At 41.1% G+C, this 15,889-nt stretch overlaps 1 protein-coding gene across 1 annotated transcript in view; it reads left to right on the top strand.

The window, feature by feature from the left end:
• FNDC3B (fibronectin type III domain containing 3B) overlaps positions 1 to 15,889 on the top strand; it is a 159,261-nt gene that overhangs the window by 63,530 nt on the left and 79,842 nt on the right. The window contains exons 4-5 of the mRNA XM_009989966.2: positions 2,140 to 2,383; positions 4,893 to 5,177. Coding sequence (XP_009988268.2) covers positions 2,140 to 2,383; positions 4,893 to 5,177 — 529 coding nt within the window. The remainder of the gene's footprint in view (positions 1 to 2,139; positions 2,384 to 4,892; positions 5,178 to 15,889) is intronic.

Raw genomic sequence — 15,889 nt, 5'->3', positions numbered from 1 at the left:
ATATTTAAAGACTGTATGTACAGCCTCAGAAATTTACAAATGTCTCTATAATTCCTAGTTTATGGAAGAAATGCCCTGTAGGATAGGGAGATAAAGTATTTCTTTGCAAGGTCCCCTGTGTTTATTTGGAACATAGGGACATGAGGTAACAAGAATGCTGTCAGCATTCATGGCCTGGGAGGCAACAAATAAAAGATATTAATATTATTCTCTTAGCTTTTTGACAAAAGTCATTTGGAAGGCTGGTTCATCCCCTGATCTCTGGCTTTTCTGTCATTACTGCTAGTATTTCATAGTTTCAGCTAGCAGCATAATTTCATCAAAAAGGTCTTTGAAGGAACTCTGAACTTTCCTCCCGGGTCTCTAGAAGATAGCTCAGGAATAGGAAACCTAATGATTTGAAATACGGGTTTACATTTCGTGCTGCTACAGAGTACAAGCTTTCTGTCTAAATCTGTTCTTTAACATATTCATCTTTCACTAGGGCACAAAACACACATGTAGTCTGGTCTATATGCACAGATAAGAGCTTATACCCACCTGAAGGACAGGCTTGGACTAGTTAAAGCCATGATGGAAACTTGTCACATCAAGATGAAGGAACTTGCTGTCTCCAATTAGAGCATGATCCAAGTCTAAGAGAGTTAAGTCTGATGTTTCTGTACACAGTCCTAAATAAATAGTTCTGTTTATCAAATATGTGGTAAATGAAAAAGGATTTTCCTCTTTTCTGTATCTTGGAGCGCAGGTTTCAGACCTGGCACCAGGATAAGAGATCCTGTGGAGGTTGAGTAGAACCAGTAGCAGAGATGGGAGGCCTGAAAACCACTGATATGATAGTCTAAATCTCTGAGATTCAGCCATCGTTTGAAGACCCTATAAAGTCTTAGAGATTTAAAGCTAGCAGACGACACGTTGCTAATTGAGGTTGTAAATTTAGAGGTTAGGATCAAGTGTGTGAAGCTAAACTGTTCCTGTTATGGCTACTCAGCGTAGCAAGCAACACATTTTTTTAATGCAAAACATCAATTACAAGTTACGGGGCATAGATGACTCCAGCTAATGTTGGTGGTAATCAGCTGGGAGTAGCAGCATCTTACGGCAGGTGCCCTTGATGCACATTCACTTATCTCATGCAACACATTCATCGCATATGTTATTCCATCTGTCTGTCTTCAGTCAGTTTAGAAAAAATTAGATTTTTAACAGCCTGTTTGTTGTATGAAACTAAATTATGCTTCCTTCATGCTTTTCTACCTTATGCACGTCAACGTAGAGTATCAAAGGGATAGTAATTGTTCTTACGCGGTTGTATTTTTAAGTTCCAGAAATGATAGAAGTTTTTTGAACAAGCTTCAAGAAAAGCTTGGCTTCTAACTCTGGTCTGAATTTTAGCTGGTTGACTGTTCTCCAGAAACATAGCTCTGGAAGAATTATAAGCTGAAAAGCTTTTTTCAACCTAAGCATATTTCCACCTTCCTACATCTGTTTTTACATGCGTTGACTATGGCGTTTGGGGCCAAGTTATGCGTATTCCAGAGCTGATTTCCATGAATGTATAGACCAGCTCTGTAGCAGAAAAAACCTTCTGCCCTATGATTTGCCTTGAACAGATACCTGTTCTGAACAGAGCAATTCGTTTGAAAACGTGTGTCAACACAACGGGTTCCAGCAGAGTACACGTGTCTGTGCACACATGTAGCTTCTCCGCAATAGCAGTGCCAGCTAATTTCCAAGCATTACCAGCTCCATACTCACTCAGAGTGCTGCCAAAGTCAGTGGTGGAAATTTTATGGGCAGAATGTAAGGTTGGTCCCAATGAGTACTCTTATTTTGGTGCTTTGTGTTCCTTTTTCAATTGTTTTACTCCCTAAATACAGGTTATTTATTGTCTCTTACCCACATAGTTACCACTGGCAGCAGCAAGTCTCCCAGTGATTAGTGTGGCTATCTGAGGCTCCAAGAAAAGCCACGTCACCACTATGATTACTTCTGCTGATATTTTAGAAATGTGTTTATTCATAAAGCTAAGGACCAACCATCTTCTAATGGCAGAACAAACTGTGAACAGTGCTGCTTTAAAAATATGTTTGGTTCAGATGCTGCATAATGTGCTCATGTCCCTGCCTTCCCTTCCAGGTGATAGAAGACAACACCGGCGTTCGGAGGGTGGTGGTTACCCCCCAGTCTCCGGAGTGTTACCCACCTAGCTATCCTTCGGCCATCTCTCCAACCCATCACTTACCTCCATACCTGACACACCATCCCCATTTTCTTCACAACTCTCATACAGCTTTTTATCCTCCTGTCACTGGACCTGGGGACATGCCACCACAGTTTTTCCCACAGCATCATCTTCCCCCTACAATATATGGAGAACAAGGTGAGCTGGAAGGAAGGTACTGACATTTCACACCTGTGTTCATCAAATTTTAAGGACTAGTGAAAACAAGAGTGGAAATTAATTGGAGAACTTGGAGAATGGTGTTGCCGACATGGATGGAGCCTCCTTCTTTAACGTTTGGAGCAGGAAAGGATTGGGAGGTGTAGCCATCCAGAGTGCAGCAATATGGGACAGTCCAGTGTTGCAATGCTAGGTTGCAGAAATAAAACCAATTTTAACTGAATTTGTAAATACAATGGGGAAAAAATGTTTCATCCTGTGCTCCAAACTAGGAGTGTGAGTCATGCCGATTGCTCTTGCTGCATCACGATGCAGCGTTGTACAGAAAACCGAGACACAAAGTGTGTCAGTCGTGGCCTGGGAACGAGGATGGATACGGAAGGCTGTATCCGAGCATGGCTTGCCGCAGTCATTTCCAGTGGGAAAAGCCGGATGCTGCTTCCTGTTGGCCGTAGTGTGCTTTCTGGCCCCCAGCCGTGGTTTTCCAAGAAATAACAGGCATTTTCTGTTTGTTATTCTGGTTGAGACTGGGCAGTAAGTCACTGAAAAGCATTGTTCGGTACCAAAGGGTAGCATGGCAACCCTAATCAGGCCGTGAGTAAATAACTGCAAGAAAAGGAGTGAAAGGGGCATATTTCTGTCTGAACTACGCACTGTTGTGTCTGTGCCACCCTGGAGATAAGTCTCTGTGTAATCTGGAAGAGGGCGTTAACCAAAAAAGTAATCGGCAAAGCTACTTGAGATGTTTAACTCGGAAATCAGTTCAGGATTCGTGGTTTCACGTTACTGCTGAACTACCTGGACTTAAGACCCTTTCTAAAGAATATGTTTAAGCCCTATCATGAGAAGTGAGGTTCTGCTGGAGTGGGAGGGAAGAGGCAGAGAGGGGGAGGTATCTATTGATGCTACCCTGTGCAGTTTTTGTTGACCAGCTGACCTCGTTTTCTAGTGAGGAACGGACCCTTACGGCTGACATTTGGCTTCACTGTACTTGAGGGGGGAGGAAGTGGGAAGCTCAGGAAACCAGCAGGACTGTGTAGCCAGCCAGATACATAGGGGAGGGACTTTCCCCTTGGAAAGGAGGAGGGCAGTGTGTCAGATTGCATGACAAAATCTTGTCTGCAAATGTGGTAGTGTGCGAAGCAAACATAGAGTTGCTAGTTCAGTAGATTTCTGCAGCCTGGAGGTACCAAGAAGTCAGTTCAATGTAAAAATAATAATAATTAAAAAAAAAATCTGTGATTCCTTTACTGGAATGACCTATATCTGTAACACTGAAACAAGTGGTGAATATTGTACTGATGAGTATTAACGCACCATTTCCCATTTGCTGTACAATGGCTTATACTATAAACAAAAATTGCATCTATTTGTGGCATGCCGATTTTAGGCAGTTAGTGCTGCAAGAATGTAAATATGATCGTGTAGTTAGACAAGGAGGGATGGAGACCAAGATGCACTGAAATAGCAAAGAAAGAAAATCTGGCTAGTTGAAACAACTTGGGAAATTACAATATAGTATACATGGCAATCTCAGCTCACAAACAAGACTTCCAACGGCTGGATAGGGTGCTTGTTTGCTTCAGAAGTTTGTATGATAACTTCTGAATGGATATAGAAAAAAATTTGAAGAATATATCAAGTATCAATTGTTATTTTGCTGACAAAGGCAAAACTGGTTTTTGGGGCATGAATTTGTTCAAGCTTCAGATTCAAAGTGGAGGGCAAAAAGGAGGATTGAACTATAGAAGAAAGCAGAAAATATTCTGATTCCTGCAAGCTGACCTGCCTTAGGTTAGAGATGGTCATTCTTGGAGAGGGGAAGGGGGGATTGTATTTCATGAAGTGTATCTAAAGTGTACGTATGATACTTAGAATATTTCTCAAGATTTTTTTAGACAGTTCTACTTGCCCGAAGTTTCCCCTTCATGCTGCGCTTCTCTCCTTAGGCAGGCACAGTTGACATGATTGTAAAGTCTATTTATACTGGGAAATTAAAGTGCATGTAATCAGTGATGGCAGCTTGAAACCAGGGCATCTCGGCTTGTTCTGTCCAGTCAGGCCCTGGGGAAGAAAATGCCAAATTACTGTGAATTTATGAAGGCTTTTTCCTAAATATTGTTCTCCCTGGAATTTTCCTTGAAATCTATGTCCCCAAAACACAGAAACAGAAAAAGAGGAGAAAAACTGTTGTCCTAATTACTGTATTTTACTTGTTCATGTGCACTCACCCAGTGAGTTCTAAAATATCAAACAGCAAATGAGCACTTTTAATATTATGTATTGTAATATAATACCAAAAATTAATCAGTCCTGCAGAAAGGATTTTTTTTTTTTAAGGAAAAAACCCTCTTGTTTTTTTGTAAATGCCATCTCTAGCAGAATATGGCGTTGTTTCATTTAGAGATGGTCAGGAATTTGTTTTTTGGAAAAAAAATCCAGTGATTTTGTTGTTCTGAGTTACCGTGGGTGAATTCTTTCGTTTCAGAAATCATACCACTATATGGGATGTCCAGCTATATTACTAGGGAAGATCAGTACAGCAAACCACAGCACAAAAAACTCAAAGACAGGCAGGTTGATCGCCAGAACCGTCTGAATAGTCCTCCTTCATCCATCTACAAAAGCCATATAGGCAGCTGCACGACTGTGTATAATGGTTACGCGAAGAGCCACAATGGAGCAAGCAGCGGCGGCGGGGCGGCTCCAGCGGTAAAGAAACCGGAGCGCAGAGCAAGAAGCAGCCCGAAGTCAAATGAACAAGACCCACATGGTAAAGACAGTTTTATTTATTTTTAATTCCTTTTTATTGCACCTTTCCGGCTTACGGCCGCCTGTGTATGGATCTGGTAACTCTGCCAAAAACCACTACCACCCACACATAAAGGCAGTGTTAATACAGTGCGAACTTACGTATAAACGTTGAGCTTGCTATACTGTATTTATTTTGTAAGATGAACCAGTTGCCTCCCCATCTTTTGTGACTACTCCCTGGTAGACGCAGCATCATTCTCTTTTTATCTTTTGGAAACAGAAATGCATTTTATAGGCAAGTTTTTGGTCTTATTTTGCTTTTCACATCGAGATGTTGACACTGCATAAAATCCTTACGACCAATTGAGCTATTACTGAACCCTGGCTACTAGATAGTGCTACTTTGCATATTTGAACATAGTAAACTTACTAGAACATTTAGAAACAATTGCCGTAAAAACAAGTTTGCATGTGTGAAAGTTGAATGAAAGTACAATTAGTTGAAACAGAGGAAATTTGAGAAGAAAATGCTTAATCTTAGCCATTGGAATTAGTGGTTACGTAAGTCTTGTAACTTATTAAAATAACTTTCCTCAATTTTTTGTAGGCTCATTATTAAAAAATTGAAAGTCTACAGTAAAACATTAGGTTGTTCATCTAATCAGCTCTGTTTTATCACAAGCCATTCTACACATAGCTGTTTCTACCTAGATTTAGCTCAATAACATATTATAATCCGTTATACCTTTCCACTGTTCTGTTCTCTGCATGTCTCTTTGCTAACTGCTACAACTGCAGCTGGCTGAACAAACTTTTAGGCAGTAAGCAAGCTTATACCAGCACAGTTGAGGATATTTATAATGTTGCATGCTTTGAAATCTCTTATGTGAACTTAGGCATACAACACAGTTTTTCCGTTATCTGTATATTGTATATATTTATTTGGCTGTGTACTTTTGCTCGTGAGGTGTAACTGAAATAAATACTCATGAAAACTAACTGAACTGATAGCCAAAGGGGAAAAAATGCTGCTGGCTTGGTAAGGAATGAGGATTTGCAGCTGAGCTTTGGGGCACGTCCAGACTGTTGGCCAGAGAGCACCTTGAAACTGGGAACAGTGAATGATGGAGTCTTCCCCCAGATTGTGAAAAGTCCATAAGAAAAGACCATGCAAATAAGAATCGGTTGTCCCACCCTGCTAATAAATCCAACTCAACTGGTGTTTTAAAATTAGGTTCTGCATCTGTGCCCGGAGATGGCAGCCGAGGGCGCACTGTCAGACCATTCAACAGCAAGGTCCATGGCCAAAGCAGGAATAGGAGGAATTTTTGCATTTTATAAGAAGAAAAAATACTCAAACGTGAGCTTTTCACATCAAAGTCTATTGTTACAGTCATAAACATATTGTTATGTGCAAATTTCTGCAGAAAGGTTGTCACAGAAGTTTTGTAATGACTCTCACTGAACAACGCCCAAAATAAGTTCCCACTTGATATTTATAAGCTTCTAATCATATCTACTGCTTCGTGTTTACCTTCTCTGTTTCTTCTTGAATTATTTGGGGATTTATTCATTGGTACGTGACTAACATGGCCATACAGGTAATCGGAGTGAGAGTTAAAAGCAATCTGGGAACAGCTGATAATTTTGATTCATGCTGCTAAGATGATAGTGTGTTTACAATAGCCAAGAAAAAGAATGTGTGAGAAGCAAGAAGCAGGAAAGCTGTTTCAACTTACACATTTTGTCAATGTGTATCAGTTCAAGCCTGCTAATAGTTAAAAATTTGATGGTGCTGTGTAGCTGCTTCCAAAATTGCAGAATAGCCTGGAAAACTATTTTTATATATATATATATATATATAAAAATATGTAGAGAATAAGATTCTTTATTTAGAAAACCACTTAGCCAAAGAACTCTTGAGAGGCAAGAAGGAATGTATGAATTTAGAGTAAAACTTGAGTAAGGTGAAGGAGAACTGAAGCTGATGGGTTCATTTGCATGAATTTCTTAATTGAGATTGAAGTATATTTTATAGTGTATCATTTCATATCAGGTTGGGGAGGGTTGTTTGGGGTATGGTAGCTGGCATGCTTATTTTGGGTGTTTGGATGTCAGAGCAATCCAGTGAGCCAGCTCTTGGCAAGCTGCTGTCACCGGAGCAGTCGTTCTGCCTGCCAGGGAGCGGGGCTTTAGGAGCCCAGTACACAGCTGGAGCAGACACTCACACAGCCTGAATTCTGGCTGCTGCAGAAAACAGCGTGCATCAGTACCTAGGACTACAGCAGGATGTAGCAATTCATTTCCTTAGGGACTGGGCTTTTCGGGAGCTGCCTTGGCGCTGGGAGCGTGGGTAGGAACTTGCCTGGTGCTGGATACGTGCCGGCAGTCTCAGCTGCTCCTGAGCTGACACTTTGCACTGAGGTTATTACGGAGTAGAATCATAGAATGGCTTGGGATGGAAGGGATCTTAAAGATCATCTAGTTCCAACCCCACTGCCGTGGGCAGGGACACCCTCCACTACACCAGGTTGCCCAAAGCCTTATCCAGCCTGGCCTTGAACACTTCCAGGGATGGGGCATCCACAACTCCTCTAGGCAACCTGTTCCAGTGCCTCACCACCCTCAGATGGAAGAATTTCTTCCTTAGATCTAATTGAAATCCTCCCCTCTTTCAGTTTAAAGCCATTGCCCCCTGTCCTATCACTACACACCTTTGTAAAAAGTCCCTCTCCAGCTTTCTTGTAGCCCCTTTAGGTACTGGAAGGCTGCTAGAAGGTCTCCTTGGAGCCTTCTCTTCTCCAAAGTGAACAGCCCCAACTCTCTCAGCCTGTCTTCATACTCCGAGAATAACACTGATGAAAATGTTCAGTGTACAGTGCAAGGACCACTCTACTTTTTCCCTTGAAAAGGTATGACAGATCACGGGACATGAGGTATTTTAAGTCAACAACGTACTTAAAATATACACTAATTGCATGTATTATGCCCGTGACACTTGAGTAAAGACTCAAGGCAAATTGTGCCCTGTGTCAATAACTTACTGCCTCCTTTCGGTATTAGAAGAATCAGCATTTTCTGAAAAGCTGATTCAGCACTGGTAAAAGAAGTGGGGTGATAGCATCATCAATAGTAGTAAAATAAACCCTGGAGTACTTTTGGTTCAGTCATTTCTTCAATTGTGGATCCAGGCTGGCCCTATAACATAGCATCAGGACCTCTTTTTAGTAGGGAAATTACTGTTTCAGATTGGGGATATAAATGCAATTCCTCTGGCCTTTTCCATGGACAGCATCTTGTCTTTATGTTGGGAGCTGCACTTGTAAATCAAGATATCTAGTTTATGCTGGAAATACGCCATTTCAGGGCAGAAAAAGGAGACTGATAGCTAATAATTGTCTGAAAAGTTAGCAGCTATTCTGAGCATTTCTTGTGGTAGGACAGACACTGTACAGGCAGAGGAGTTGGAGGTGTGTTGTAGGGATTCTGATTTAAAACCCCTACTGTAGCTTTTCTGTAGAGCTGTTTTTAAAAACTGAATGGGAGAGGAGGGATCAAGGTTGGGGGTTTTTGTGGTAGGTTTTTTTTTGGTTTGTGGTTTGGTTTGTCGTGTGTTTTTTTTTTTTTTTATAAAGAGCCTTGCCATGTAAAAAGAGCTGTAAGCGGAAATCCTGTCCCATTCATGCTGTCCTTTATGAATTTCAGTCTGAGTCACTTCCTTCTCATGCACTCAGTGGTTCACTTCTTGATCATGTAGTGATCTGGTAGTTTGAGAAGTTTTGTGTGTGGCTGCAAGTACTGTGGGAACATAAGGAGTTTCAAGCAGTCTTACAGTGCTTTCGCCTATTTGCTAATAAAACATCTTTTCTCCCTTCAAATCAGATAAAGTCTTTTTTTTTTAATCCTCATTGAAGTTTGAAGAACCTAAGATAGCCGAAACTAAAACACTTCAAATAAGTGGAAAGCAGGAGATGGATTGTTATGTGCATCCTGTCCGGGAGCTGGGTGGGTGCTGAGAACTGGGTGCCAGAATAAACAGACCTAGCCTGGGCAGGGAGGCAGCTCCGGGGGGGCGTGTGCACCTTTATGTAAAGATTTTATTTTTTTTGTGGTCATTTGAGAAGATTTGGCCCTAGTGGATCAGAGCAGAGGCCCATCTAGCCCAGTGGTCTGTCTTCAGGAGTTGTGGTGGAGGAGAGCTTGGAAGCACCATCCCACCCACTGGTCCCTGCTCCTCCACCAGCATCCAGCCTTGCTGGGCACAGCAGAGAATTTAGTCCTGCCTAGTCCTTTGGGTATCCACTTGTTGACCTGTTGTCCGTGAGCTTGTCTGACTCTTTTTGGAACTAGCTGATGTGATTTGCCTCTTTTCTGAGTTGCAGAAAAGCAAACTTGCTTTTCAGCTGCCCAGAGCGGTGCCCAAATGCTGACTTGGTGTCCACTTTACTTCTCTGAGCAGCTGGTTTTTTTGCATGTGGAGTTGGCATGCTTTACGTATGGAGAAGGGAGATAAAAAGACTGGAACTATTTAATAGTTCAAGGAGTTGTTTTACGCTATAAATAGATCATAAACCTTTGCAATACTATTGCCGTGTGTGTACAACCAGCTTAAAAACTCAAAGATGTTACTTTCCTGTCATTGAGGTTTTGTAAATCTAATTTTGTGCATTGAAGTAGCCTTCAGGTATTCCCGAAGGTGTAAACCATTGCCTCAGATGCCTCATATTCCTGCCTGCATTGCTGATGGAGGTGTTGGTAGTTCCATGCGCTCATTTCTTCGAGGCAAATGTGTTGGAAACACCTGGAAAATGGGCTTAGTGAAAAACTTTCTAACTATGGTGATTTTAATTTGAAAACATTTTAAAACTACTGAACTCAGCAAGACAGAAGTTCTGAGATGAAGTGAAGTTGACTGTTGTGGCCAGCCAGGGCTGAAGCTAGCAAGAACCAAGACTAGCAAGTATCCCCGAGCTGTGTGGGATGTGCTCTGCAGGATGTTGGTACGTGATACAGGCTGGTGACAAGGTACAGAATAGAGTTGATGCTTTCTTGCTACAACCCTATTCTCTTCTCGCGCTCTCTTCCTTATAACATTGAAATATATTTAGGAAAAGTAGGAGTTTTTCCTATTTTGGGGTTTGGTTTTTTTTTGTTTTATTAATTGTATCCAGTTTTGTAATCCAGAGCCTGTGACTTAAAGGGAAATTGAGGGAGCTGTGATTCAATGCAGACAGGAACCAGGTGAAGTTCCTCTGCTTACTCATTGTAGATCCTGTTGATTCTTTCCTATTTTGGTCCTGAATCTATTTTGCAAGCTTATTGGGCTGTGTATATATATCTGTACCTGAATATCCCATAGATTTAAAAGCTTAAAAGAGTAGTTTCATCACTTACGGTCCATGTAAGTACAGAGGCTGAGAAACACTATGGCAACATATGTAACTTTTACATTCTTCTAGCCAGGAACTGATCATTTGGTACATAGTAATAAAGACCTTTGTTATACCAACATAGAAATGTTTTGCAGACAAAATTTGTTGTAAATGGTTCCTCTACTGACAGACAAAATACCCCACTTAAGTGCAGCTTCCCTGGTTTCCCTAAATCTATTTGCTTCTGTAACATAAGGAGATTTAACAAGATTGTCTCCTGAAGACAACCCATCAAAACTGACAGTGATTTTATTAGTAAAATAGGAAAAACCACTCTGAAAACTAAAATGCTGTCAGGATATGTGAATTTTAGTATTATACCAAGTAATGAAATATGAAACAACAGAGACATGTTGAATCTTGTGCATATAGATCAGCATCACAAATGAAATCTGAATAGTATTGCTGTTCCTACTGCATTTTTTTAATAGTTTTGGCAAATAATACTGCTTGGCAGAATTGTTTAGACTTGCATCTAGTTAGAAATATATATTGTGTGCTGTGTACGTGCTGGTTTTCTTTAAGTTTTAGTAAGTGAGAGGAAATAGGATGCATTAATTAGGGCACTAGTCTGAACCTGAGAAACCACAGTTAATTTGTGACATCAGGGAATTTCCAGTGTGATATTCTTGCGCCTCTACCTTATCTCTCACATCACGACTCAGCCTGTGGTTTTGTTTGTTTCTATTTGGAAATATGCCTAGTTCTTAAACATTCTTTATCTTTTATATTTTCTCTAAAATAATAGACTGTGAAATTGTTCGTCCAGGCAGAAAACAAAATGGTTATGAGTTTCAGATTCTTCTGATGTTAACATGCTGAGAATACACCTCTGTGTACCAGCGTTAACTCCATTAGCTGGGCCACACAAATTCTTTACTAAATAATATTTTACCTAATAGTCACATACAGTAGCCACTTTATGAACTGATTAATATTTTAGAAAAATATTGACATTATGCAGAGTTCAAGCAAAGTATGTTCCCAAGTTCATGTCAATCTATATGCATGCAAGAATTGACCCAAATCAGACTTGATTTGTCTTTTCTTCAGCGAAAAGAATTGCTGTGATGTATATCCAGCATTACTGAGAAAGACACCGTGTTGAGGGAGAGAAACAAATCTCCTTTTGCTCTGCTCTCTTGAAACTTGGCTTGCATCGTGGGGCTTTGATGGGGAATGGTAAAAGCTGAATATCACAAGCAGACCACTGAAAAGCAAGTCCATGCCCAGTGGTAACATACTCCCTCCCTCAGCCGTTGCTTTTCCTAACTCCAGACCCAGCAGTGTCTTGCTTTGAGCTGCCTGCATGTAGTTCCTTCTAGTGCATCTTGACCAACTCTTTCTGAGAAGTCCACTGTGTGCAAAGTAATTTCCAGGGATTTACAAGCCTAGGAAAATTTGTCTACGTGTGAAATGTTGAGAGCATGGAGATATTTTCCTGATGTATCTATACTGCAGGAACAAACCCAAATTTTACAAGAAACCTGAATGCTATGGCGGCCCTACCTGCTTTCACACCACCTTGCTTGGTTCCAGCAGAAAGCTGTTTTGTGCTTCGTTAGCAGAGTCCTGCAAAGTGGGGGGGTCTGGGGCAGAAAAAAGAGGAGATATTCATGCTCTGTTTTTATGTGCTTATCTTGAAATACTAAAGAACCAGCTTTGTAACTTGGGCACCAGAAGTTGTTGATAAGAGGTTCTCTTCATCAGCTAAATGGGAGCATCGCCTCTTAATTTAATTGCACAATATTCTTCCATCTTCAATCTCAACTACTTTTAAAGGCGAACAGAAATGTGTCAAACTTGATTTCATCCGGACTTTTCGTAACTGGAAATGCAGACAAAACATCAGGGCAGCTGTGGATACACGTGATCCAGCATGGTTATAAACCACTCTGAGAGGTGGTCTTCTGGGCATCCACGACTCTGAGGCACAGATGGGGCAGAATGGGTGGCCACGGTTCTGCTTACATTTTTCAGTCTCATAGCAGGAGCTCAGACAAAGAAAACTTCAGCTGAAGCTCCCTCATCTTTGTAAGTGTGCTAGCCTGCTGGAAACACAGCTCCAAGTCCACCTGGGAAAGTGTAGGGCACATCTAGCAAAGAGTGGGGAAATCTGTGTCCAAGACTCTTATTTGACCTTACTGGTGACTTAAAAGTCCTTTTGACGGTGGCTGGAGCTTTTCCCCAAGGCTGTTTTTCACAATCCCGATCAACCTCTGTAGACTCTTGTATTCTTGCTGTTGTCTGCGTTCATCCCTCCCTTGTCTCCTATGGCCAGCAGGATCTCCTTGGCAGGGGCAGCTGGATAAGCTATCTGCTCCATGATTTCGCAGGAAGCCAGTGGTGAATGACGTAAGGCACAACCTCTTCCCCTTGAGGAGCTTCATCTTATCTCAAGAATTCACAGCTTCTGCTGCAACTGACAGTCAAATCCAGAAGACAGAAATCTGATACTTTTTCCTAGGAAAGAGTTTACGTAATTTATAGATATCCAACCAACAGAAAAAATACATCAAGTACACTTTCATCCTGCTTAAATGCTCAGCGGTTAAATCCCCATGCTGGGGAGAAGAGTTACACAAAGGTCTTAGAGCTTCAGAGCAAGATAAACAGTGTGTTCTCACCAGTTAGTAGAAGATAACGTGGACCACCGACAAAGGAGGGGAACTGTGTTTCCCTTATTTGGAAATATCTGGGACATTGAGCCAGAAGGGAGAGGGTATTTATAGGGAAGAGGTAGAACATTTCCTCCCTCCGGGCTATAAGAAATAAAACACCTTTAAATCTAATAATTGAATGAACAAACCGTATTTGTATACCCAGATGTTCTGAACAATGTCGGTCTGTATATTCATCTGGATTTGCAAAGGCGGTGAAATGAAATTTCATGTCCCGCTGAACTTAACGGGATTTGTTTACCCAGCTCGCTCAGGCTGTGCTACAAAACCCATTGGTTAGTTCTCCCTTTCTGAGGAAGGGTGGAATTTTATTTCAAAAGTTTTGTGACCTTCAGTGCATTTTCTTTTATATGGGGAGGGGGGGAAACCTTTATTTTTAGAAATGCAGAGTGACACTTTGGGTATTATGAATAGACACCCTTCTAAAAGGAAGCGGCCGTTTTGATTTTCTCCAAGGTTGGTTATAAAAGATACTGTCCTGAAGCTTGACTTGGGTTTTTTGCTTGTTTTGTTTTTTGGGTTTTTTTTTCTGTAAGGAGCTTTGCTTAGACGCAGCTGCTTTGATTTACCGTGATTCATGTGACTTTTGCCTGAATTTCATCTCAGCAATGAAATCCAGATCGAGTCGAAATTCTTGTAGCTTTGTCGAAGCCTTCCCAGCGAGCTGTAATCAGGTGGATATTTCTGTGAAGTATTTTAAATATTTCAGAAAGATTCTCAGTGGCTAAATTGATTGAGCTGAGATGGTATATTGCCCTCGTCCCATACAGGACTGCTAATTGCACAGGCAGTTCTTCTAGCTCACTAGTAATTAATTAGCACAGATGTTATAGATCAGGGTTTTTAAATGCTCTTGAGTGCACTCTTCACATCGTGGGTGTGGGAGGACACCGATAACATCACGTCAGCCTTTTTGTGCTTTTGCACTGCAGGAATTTAGCACCTGATCTTTATTAAATGTTCTGTTTGGTATGATTCTAGCTCACATAGTCCTAGTTCATCATCCAGACTTGACTGCAAAACAATTTAGCCTGGGATTAGTCGAGTAAATTGATTGTTTTCTGTCACAAGGAAGATAACTTATTTCTGTTCTGCCATCAATCTACAGATGTTAGGGTCAATTTAAAGAGGAGAGTGGGAGCCCTTCGTCTTCCCCATCTCTGAGCTGTAATGCCTGGGCTGAGTGGAAAAAAAGGAGAGTTCTTTCTTTTCCTGAATTACTGCAATCTCCCCCACCACTCATTGCAATCTGATTATCTCATGTCATCTGGAAAAAGAGGTCAATCATTTGCGTCGGTAACAAAGAAGCTAGGCTGGGGTTTGTTCAAAAAATAACATGACTCTGCTCTAGGTTGACAGCTAAAAATCTCAGTGCTCCATGAAAAATCTTTGTATTTCAAGCATTATTATTTGGAGTGATTATTTTTTTCTTAAAAGCAGTCTTTTCCTGTGAAGTCTAACCTCTTTTAAAAACATGCAGATAGAATAAGGTAGTGCTTAGAATTAAAATTTCTGCTTTAATCTAAATGTTAAGACAAAAGCAAGACTAGTGAAAAGATGACACATTTTCTACTTTTGTTTTGGTTTAGAGAAAGTTTTCCCTCCTTACTTTCTCATAATGAATAGCTTGCTGTGACTGTCTTTGAGAGTGAAGTAGGGGTTATCACTAAAACCTGGCATCCCAAAGCACTTTCTATTGCCACAATGTTTCTCCATTAATTTCTTCTTTGATTCAAGCAAAGCTGAGGACTTGTATCCGAGGGCAAAATCTGGTTTGCAGTTATTTTCTTAAAGGTTACTTAGACTATAACGGGAAGCCTTATGCCTTTGCATTGGGGAAGTGCTCTGCTGCCTGCTTATTGTAGCAAACTCAGAGGCTTTACGAAGTTCACTGCCAAGGAGGTTGTTAATTTTGGCTGAGGAGCTCCGTTTAATCCCAACCAAGTTTGGAGCTCCTATGGAGTCTGTTTCAGCTGTGCTCTCTGATTGTTTTCCTGTGCAAATATGCAGTTTTGCAGGTTACTTTGCTAGGTTTTTTTGTTTGATTGGGAAAACGCTATTATTGTGTTTAATGGGCAGTTTATCAAAGGCTTTTATTGGCCATTTTTCATATGGTCATATTTTTGAAGGTCAAGAAAAAGTAAGTTTTATTTTGGGTTCAATACTGATGCCATTGTCTCCCTGCACTAGAGATCGTATTTCAGAGAAAAATATTTCCTGATTGGCACGGGGCAGCAGCACAGGATTTAAAACCCTAGACTGGTCACACTGGAGACTTGTCAATAGCTGTCTTTGATAGAGATTGTGCTTTCTACCTCAATTCGTAGAGGGTGTGGGGATGGGTGGGCCTGCTGGCTGTCTCAGCAGGGAGATCAGAGAGTGATGGAGACCTGCCTATGCTGTCTGCTGCTGCTCGAGCTGGTGAGGAGATTCAGTGGGATCCATCGGTGATCCAGTTGGGAAGAGAAGACTTTAATTTTTGATGCTGTCAAACTTGTGCTCTTTATCAGTGTAAGGAGGAGAAGTCGTGAGGCTCCTTTCACCATGTATTTGTGGTGCTCAAGCTCTTGCATCACCTGGCAACTGAAAGCCACTGGCCATGATTGAAGGGAACCTTT

Source organism: Tauraco erythrolophus, chromosome 11, assembly GCF_009769465.1.
Source record: "Tauraco erythrolophus isolate bTauEry1 chromosome 11, bTauEry1.pri, whole genome shotgun sequence".
NCBI classification, from domain to species: Eukaryota; Metazoa; Chordata; class Aves; order Musophagiformes; family Musophagidae; genus Tauraco; species Tauraco erythrolophus.
The sequence above is the reverse complement of the archived record's forward strand: the minus strand, read 5'-3'. Positions and strand labels throughout refer to the sequence as shown.